This window comes from Chaetodon trifascialis, chromosome 22 (genome assembly GCF_039877785.1).
Source record: "Chaetodon trifascialis isolate fChaTrf1 chromosome 22, fChaTrf1.hap1, whole genome shotgun sequence".
Classification (NCBI taxonomy): domain Eukaryota; kingdom Metazoa; phylum Chordata; class Actinopteri; order Chaetodontiformes; family Chaetodontidae; genus Chaetodon; species Chaetodon trifascialis.
In genome coordinates this window covers 17,469,637-17,478,396 of record NC_092077.1, presented here as the reverse complement: position 1 = coordinate 17,478,396, position 8,760 = coordinate 17,469,637, and the positions used below count along the sequence as shown (strand labels likewise).

Below are 8,760 nucleotides of genomic sequence, written 5' to 3'. Positions count from 1 at the left end.
ATGCGCTGTGTATTTGAAGGAGCGAGTCCTTGTGAAGGTGAGGTGGAAAACACTGGATGTCTGCTGAGATGAGCATGTGCTGCCCCCTGCTGGGCACCTCTTTTCTGCCTTTTCATCAGCTGCTGTCAAACTCTCTGACTTCAGATGACATTTTATAGCCACAGAGGGAGAGACGGAGTTCCTTCTGAAGATGTTTTTTAATAGATGATATCATTTTGGAATCAGCTGTTTTGGGAAATAGACAAAAAATGCTGACAGTACTATATATATCCCCAAAAGGGGGAATACATGAGGGCATATTTGATGGTTTTTATTGGCCTGAATAAGAGTTCTGATAATCAGCAGTGGTGGAAAGTAACTAAATGCATTTATTCAAGTGCTGTTTTTAAGGATAATTTTGAGTATTTCCCCTTCATGATACTTTATACTTCTACTCCACCACATTTTGGATGGAAATACACTTCTTACTGTGCTATATTTACCTGTAAAAGCAGGACTTTCACTTGTAATGGAGTATTTTTACAGTGTGGTACTTCCTCCACCTCTGACCCTCAGCTGCCTCAGATTGACTGTCACGGCTCGCTGGGACGCCTGAATTGAACAAAGCCGTCATTAATGCCATTAGTCACACCTTTGCTTTTCCTGCTGACCAGTCAAAACGTCTGCTGTGAAAAAGCTTGATTACGTTCAAAATCCTAATAAGGATTATTCGTCTGTCACTTGTCCCGCCTTCAACAGCGAGGGAGACGTCAATCAAACAGCCCTGAGAGGGAATAATGAGCCACATTAAGTGGGAACACTGTGGGTGAGTCACGGCTGTGTAAAGCCTTTAAACTGGAGCGATCTGCATGGAGAGACACCACTGCAGGCAAATCACTGAATATGCTGCTGTTTTTGTTTGTAGTTTGGTCAACGAAGCCTTCAAGAACACATTTAAGATGTGATTGTTCAGTGACACTGAGCGCAGACCTCTGATGGTCTGCACACACCCTCCATACAAACAGTACAACCTCACAGTCACTTTGTTTCTTTATGCGTTCCAGTTTAATTATATATTAATGATAACTGTGTTTTGGACTCGCCTGATTACCTTTTACTACATTTTTGTCAGCCTGATTTCTCCACAAACGGGGAAAAGAGCAGGAAACTCTTAAACCAACATAACCTTCAGAGTTGTACATTAAGCCTCCACAATCGCACCCCAGAAAGACCAGAGGAATCAGGATTTCTCAGCTCCTACAGGAGGCGTCATGATCTGAGCAGCATGGATGAATTTGTGCCGAGCTTTCCTGGGAAGGAGTGGAGCGGAGAGTCCCACAGAGGGAGGACTTACTCCAGGTCCCCGCTCACAAGGAGGACACTGTGAGAAGACGGCACGTTGGAGACTTTTTGTGTTTCCTCAGTTGATTTTGAATTTTCTGGAGAAGATGAAGAAACGACACAATATGAGCTGGTGAATGACAGGACAAACAGCAAACAGACCCCTGATCGTCATCTTTATTATCCTGACCTAGATCTCCAAACTGTCAAACAAAGAAGTAATGCACAGAGAATCTCAAATCCACCAAATCAAACACAATCAAGTGCTGCGTTTCCCCCACACTTCAGGAGTTTTAGAAATTCTGCTTTGAGGCTCCTTTCTCATGTTTGCAGGAACTTAAACAAACCTTAATGGAAACAAAGTCTGCTTTATCAGAGAGGAAAAACTAAAACAGCAGTTTTGGTCAGTTGCTGGCAAAGTCTTGCATTTTGTGCTTTTTTTTTGTAACAAGTTCCGATTAACTGAGGTTGCAGAAGGCACATGTGCATCGTTCATGTCATGGAATTGCGCTTTAAGCTTGGCTTAGTGTATCTCTGGAAAATAAGACTGTGCAAGTGTGCATATAACAACACGTTAAGCTCCCTCTGAGCCGCTTCTCAGCACAAACAACAGCGTTCAAGGTAGCTTCAGTTCCCATAAGTCTGGCAGTGTAAAACCAAAGCCATTTTTCATGATTAGTATCTGCTATGTACAGTACATAAAGACAAGATATGCATTTTAAGGTTTGTAGTGAATTATGGATAAACACGTACGCCAATGCCATATTTGGTGTGTAAACATCAAGAATATTGTGGCCCATAGATTTGAAAGCATGCTGTTACGTTGCCCCAGTTTGTGCCTCTCATGTGTTAGCATTCAGCCGTGGTGCTATTGTTCTGACGATCTCTCCAGGATCCTAAAAGACTCCTCGAAGCATCTGGATGGAAAAATATCTGCTGCACCGTAAAAAAGCTTTTGAACCCATTTCCTAAGTTGTGAGTCTGGCAGCAAACAAAGATGGCAGCTGTCACCTGGATAGGAAACAAGAGTCGCAAGATGGGAAAGAAGTGAAAAATTGTTCTAATTGTGCAGCAGATGAAGTAGTTTTTCATCCAGATGGTTTAAAGAGTCTTTGCAGTAAAACCTTCAGAAGAGCAGGAAACGTCGTCCCACAAAGCTCCGTGTTTGTCAGACTGAATGGAACTTTACTGTTATGACATGAGAGGCACAAACTGGGGCTAGCTGCTATGATGCTGTTGACCTACGGGCCGTGGCGCTTCATCACTTTCACACCTGTCACAGTAGCTTTTGTATTTGCATCCACAGCAGTATGTACAATGTAGTGCGTTTTGTTTTTGAGGCACAGAGGTCACGAGGCGTTCAACCTGGCAACCGCACACTGCTCCCACTGCAGCCCCATTCTGTGCAAGAGCAAGCAAAGCCACACGCCGGCCTCTATGAATGCTGCATGGGCTCCACGAGCTGTTAGTGTTCACTGAGCCATCGGCGCTCTCAGTCATAGCAGATTGGGGAGGTAAAGCGAACAGAGCAGCATGTTCTGTCCCAGAGCCGGGAAGCGTCTGAAGGCCTCCCAGGCGTCAGAGAAGATGTTGTACTTGAGAAAGACGCGGTGCTCCAGGCTGGTGGGCAGGCTGACGTCCCGGCTCATGATGTAGATGCCGTCGTTGTGCAGCGTGCACGTCAGGTTCAGGCCCGACTTGGACGTGTTCTCCTTCAACTGGATCCACTCTCCTGTGGTGACGTTGTAGGACTGCACCGTCAGCACGTCCTCCGTCTGGTTGGGACGCCGCTGCCTCCGGTCCGCCTCCAGCTCGTGGGTGTAGCCGCCCACCAGGTAGATGGTGTCCTCCACCGACAGCATCTGCTGCTTGCGGATGTGCGCCGGACACGACCGAAACACGGTCCAGGTGTCGCAGGTGGGGCTGTAACGGAGGACGCTCGTGTTCCTGTCTGTCACACACAGAAAGAAAAATAAGTTCAACTCCCTGAAGCTGCAGAGAAAACAGATTCTTCAATCAAAAAACAAAATGCTCCTGCACGTACACACTTTGAAATCAAAAGCAACAAACACTTACAACAAACACAAATCTTAACACTTAAAAGAGTTTGCATTAGAATTAACTCAAGGTGACAGTTCTATTTTACTCTATCTGGGGTACAGTTTTAACTCCTGAAAGGGTTAAAAGATCAACTCTTAACTCTGTCCTCGAGTGAATTTGATGGTCTCACATGTACACTTAAATTTAGTTGATCTGAACTCACTGAGAGTTTATTCCAAAGGCCAGAATTTGCTGCGTAGTAACTGACATGCTAAATCACAGGCAGGCCGGATGCTTGCATGACAGCTCTGTCACCGTCGGTGTGTGAATGTGTGTGAATGGCTGAATGAGAGGCCAACTGTAAAACACTCTGTCCATTAAGGTAGAGAAGCGCAATTTAGGTACAGGCCATCTACTGTCCATTACTGCCAATTCCAGTGTTGTTTTATTGCTTACAAAAAACATTCACAAGTAAATACAACCACGTATGCAGCCTGAGAGGCAGAACCCAGGGCCCAAAAAAGGAGATTATTCCTAATCCTTTTGCATTTTGACACCCTAAAACACATCTGTCAAACCTATTCCACAAAGGGCCGAGTGGCTGAAGGTTTTCTTTCCAACCAAGCGGCAGCACACCACACTTGACTCATTTCATCAGCTGATCTCAGTCTTCAGACAGCTGATCGGTCTCTTGATTGGTTGGAGGAAAAACCTGCAGCCGCACGGCCCTTTGTGGAACAGGTTTGACATGCCTGCCCTAAAACAAAGCTCTGTCTGTTTGTGACCAAAAATTGCAGGCATTGGCCTCAGTAAATGGACTGCCATTATGCAGCACTTCTGATCTGAGAACAGAACAAATCGCTGCACAATGGCTCCCATCCACCAACACACAAACACTGAAGGCGGTGGAGCTGCGATGCAAAGTCCAGGCCTGAGCAGTTTGGGCTTCGGCGCCTTGCTTAAGGGCACTCTGACATGCAGGTTCGTGGGCAGCCTGGGATTAAGGACTGACTCCACCAACTGAGTTGTCTGACATGAGAAATTAGAAAAAGAAGATAAGACCTTTTTGTCCATCCAGCATGACTTTAATAACAACTACACCTCATGACTCAGGAGGTTTGGCATGACGACAGACGCTTTGGTTAATTTCTATTGGTGTAATATTTAGTGTTCTTAGTTGGAGTTTAACTTGATAACTTGTCTGTTTGCCCAGAGGCGACTCTACACAATGGACCTCCAATGTAACAGAGTTATCAACCATATTTGTGGGAGGTATATGACATCGCAGCAAACCAGCGATCATTTATTTTTACTGATACCATCAGCTAAGTGATATTGTGGCATGAAGGCACAGAGCACTTAGTCCAAAGACAGCTTTTATCCTCATGCAGTAAGACCTCTGGACAGTGCAGGACACAGAGGTCGAGTCGGCATTACTGTTTTCATGTGTCCGTGTGCATAGTTTGAGACTGTATGTGTGTCTGCAACACAGTGTGTGGTTGTGGACTGTGTCCATGTTGACTGGAAGGCAGCACAGCAGAGAAGCACTGGTGGCATTCAAATGCACAGGACAATAATTATCTTGAATCCTTGAACGGAGCTATACCAACCTCTTGCAGTGTATCCGCCCATGACGTAGATCATCCCCTGGCATTCACAGGCAGAGAACTCAGCCAGCGGGTCGGGCATCGAGGACACACAGGTCCACCAGTCCTGTTCCGGGCTGTAACACTCCACCGTGCCCAGGCACTGACCTCCCACGGCGTACAGCTTCCCTTGTACTGCCAGCAGCTTGAAGTTGGACCTGATGGAGAGAACGCAGGAAGTGAGGCATGACAGCAGCTACTGGTATTTGAGAGGAAATGTGCAGGTCTGGTTTCACCTCTTCTGGTTGAGCGGCGCCACCTGGTTCCACTCGTTCCGACAGGGGTTGTAGCAGTGTACCGCAGAGATCTCCTGACTCGTCATCCTGTATCCACCGACAATGAACAGGTAGTTATCGAGGACAGCCGAGCCGTACCCTCTCACGTTGATCATATCTGGAGGCAGGTTGTTGGCGAGCGGTTTCCAGCGCTGCTCCACCTCTCCATACCTCAGCATGGACCAGGGTTCATCCTGATCAGGCACGTCCAGGGACAGACAGGTGAAGTCTCCGATGGCTACCAGGGTGGCGGTGCCTTTCATCCGCATCTCCCTGACCTGGTCTCTGACGGCAGAGGGGAGGCTGCTGAACTCTGGCCGCCTCAGCATCGGATGATAGTAGCAGCTCATGTATTTGAGGCAAGCATTGCGCAGATCATGAGTACCGTAAACTTCAGAGAGGCTGTACAGCTCCACGCAGTTGTCCAGCCGGATCTCCGAGGTGAGGAGCTTGAGTATGGGGGTGACCTGTAAGAAGGAGGCGGTCTCAATCAGGTCCTCCAGAGTCTCGTTGACAACCTGAACCTTGGAGGTATTGATGAACTCCAGGACCAGCTCCAGGCCGGGGACGCTGAGCCCCTGCAGCTGCACAGAGTCCTCCGTGGACTCCCTCATACCAGAGCTGTACAGTGCACGGAAGTAGTCGCTCTTCTCGATCAGCTTCTTTTTATTCACCTCGTAGATTTTGTCATCCATGACGATGGCAATAATCTGGTCAGATGACATGGTGAAGCTAGCGCGCTAGCGTTTTTTCTTTCAGGCTGAGTTTGTTTTTGCTTGCCCTTTAGTCAGCCTCCTCAACGAGTCACCGTTTACATTTCACCGGCGAGGGAGCTCTGTGGCCGGTCTATATATGGTAATGTTCAACCCATAAAACGCCATGGAGCAACTTTCGTTAGCCGCAGAAGCTAACTAGCTAGCTACACAGAGAAGAGCTGCTGCAGCTAGTAGATAAAACTAGCCAAAAGAACTTTTTCCTCTAATTAGCATTCCTCAACAGCCCGATAAAAAGTCGCTCCTGTAGCTAGAGACGGCGGTTAAATAGTGTAGTTTAATTCTGACATAAGCAATAACATTTTCCATTGTATTTTATGAGCCTGTTGCGGTGCTGTGCCGAGCTGTCAGATTTTAATTGTTTTTATTCCGCACAATGCGTCATTTCCATGTTGTTGTCTTATTCGTGAGTATGTTTTTGTAGTGCTGTGGCGTGCTGCTGCCATCTACTGATCAATCTATGAACAGCTCCTCATCCGATTTGATTTAATTCTGTCATAAAACAACACAGACCTACATGAGCACATATGTTAATTAAATCTAGAAATCAACAAAATCAAGAAATCACTGCAGCACGGGACATGGATATTTATAGAAAAATATATATATATATAAATAATATAAAATTAACCCCTAAAGTTAATATTTCTACTCATTTCTCACTTCTCTCAACTCCTTAAATAGAAAGTTTTTACACCCGTTTTTCTACTAACACAACAATAAAAAGACATACACAGTATGTTTACAAGCACTGATTTGGTGGTTTGCATATTAGAAAATTTCTAGAGTCCATGCAAAAATTGGGCCAACTTTGGTTGAAAAACAAACACACATTTTTAATCAGGTTTTCATCCTGTTGGTGAGGTGTTTTGTCTTTAGTGTAGGTGATACTGAGCCTTGGACACCTGGAGCAGAAAAACACTCATGTGCAGATGTTGTTTCTGGACTTCAGTTCAGCATTCAACACCATCATTCCACAGCATCTGGTAGAAAAACTGGGACCCCTGGGCATCAGCACCCCCCTGTGCAACTGGCTGCTTGACTTCCTCACTGAAAGACCTCGGTTGGTGCGGGTCGGACAGAACACCTCCCGTGTCATCACCCTCGGCACAGGCTCCCCTCAGGGCTGTGTCCTGAGCCCCCTGCTGTTCACCCTGATGACACATGACTGATCCCCAAGGCTGCCACCAACCACTTTGTGAAGTTTGCAGACGACACAACAGTGGTGGGCGTCATCAGGGACGACAACGAGCTGGCCTACAGAGAGGAGGTGGAGCAGCTGGTGGGCTGGTGAAAAGACAACAACGTGATCCTGAACATGGATAAAACAAAAGAGCTCATTGTCGACTTTAGGAAGAACCCGCCCAGCCACGCTCCACTTCTCCTCAACAACATGGCTGTGGAGGTGGTCAGCAGCACCAAGTTCCTGGGGGTGCACATCACGGACGACCTCACCTGGTCTGTGAACACTGCGTCACTGGTGAAAAGGGCACAGCAACGCCTGCACTTCCTGCGCAGGATGAAGAGAGCCCACCTGCCCCCGCCCCATCCTCACTACTCTCTACAGAAGCACCACAGAGAGCATCCTGACCAGCTGCATCTCTGTGTGGTGTGGAGGCTGCAGCGCTGCTGACTGGAAGAATGTGAGGAGAGCGGTGAGGACAGCAGAGAAAATCATCTGGACTTCTCTCCCCTCCATTCAGGACATTGCACCCAAACTCTGAATGTCCTGTGCCAGAAACACCATCAGGGACTCCTCACACCCTCACCATGGTCTGTTCTCCCTGCTGGCCTCTGGAAAGAGGTTCTGCAGCATTTGGTGCAGGACCTCCAGGTTCTGCAACAGCTTTTTCCCTCAGGCCATCAGACTGCTGAACTCTAAATGAGTACTTTTGCACCATTGTTACCACCTCAGGTCACTCTTCACAACTGCACTTTAAATTAACCTTAGTATATATTTATGCTACTTATTTCTGACTTAGTGCAGATTCCAGCTGCTGTTTTCAACTTACTGTATATTCCCACAGGTTATTCCACTCACTGTTCTAATTCACATACTGTATATATTAAAATACTCTGCTGTTTATTTTAACATACTTTTAACTTGTTCAACCCTGTGTGGTGTACACTTGCTGTCTACTGAATGACAATAAAAGCTGTCTAAGTCTAATATTATCCTATACTGTGAAAGTCAGAAATGTTGCATTGCTTTATCCTCAGTTTGTTTTTTGGCTCTTGTTGTCTTTGAAATGTAGATTTGTGTCAGTCTCGTGTTTGAAAGGTACTACACAAATAAAATTAATGTGAAATCTTTTTTTTCTTACATAGGGACTCAGTCAATCAGTATATTTAGGTTGGCTCACAAGGGAGAAACACCAAAAAAGAAAAAGAAATAAATAAATGATGTATGGAAGAGGAATTTAAAATAATGACAAAGTTAATTTATGGGATATTTTCCTGCCTATGACCCAAAATATTACCCTACGAGAAACTACAAGGTAAGTTGGGACAAACTTTGCCACAAAGGAGATCTGTGCTCAACTGATTTGGTCTGCTTGTCTTCATCAGCGATTGGGCGCAGACACTTCAAGTTGAGTGTCTGAGAGAAAAGAAGGGTGGAGATTATTATCATACCAGAAAAACGCCGTTTTTTACGCGCGTTCTAGGAGGACTTCATTACGGCGTAAAAAGCAGCGTTCTATTTGC

General features: G+C 46.1%; 1 protein-coding gene across 1 annotated transcript; it reads right to left on the bottom strand.

The window, feature by feature from the left end:
- Positions 1-1,479: 1,479 nt before the first annotated feature.
- klhl42 (kelch-like family, member 42) lies at positions 1,480-6,448 on the bottom strand. The gene is made up of 3 exons (XM_070991515.1): positions 5,243-6,448; positions 4,971-5,164; positions 1,480-3,271 (listed from the first exon to the last, which is right to left on the bottom strand). The coding sequence occupies exons 1-3, from the start codon at positions 6,004-6,006 to the stop codon at positions 2,817-2,819; spliced, it is 1,413 nt and encodes a 470-aa protein (XP_070847616.1). The 5' UTR covers positions 6,007-6,448; the 3' UTR covers positions 1,480-2,816.
- Positions 6,449-8,760: the final 2,312 nt, after the last annotated feature.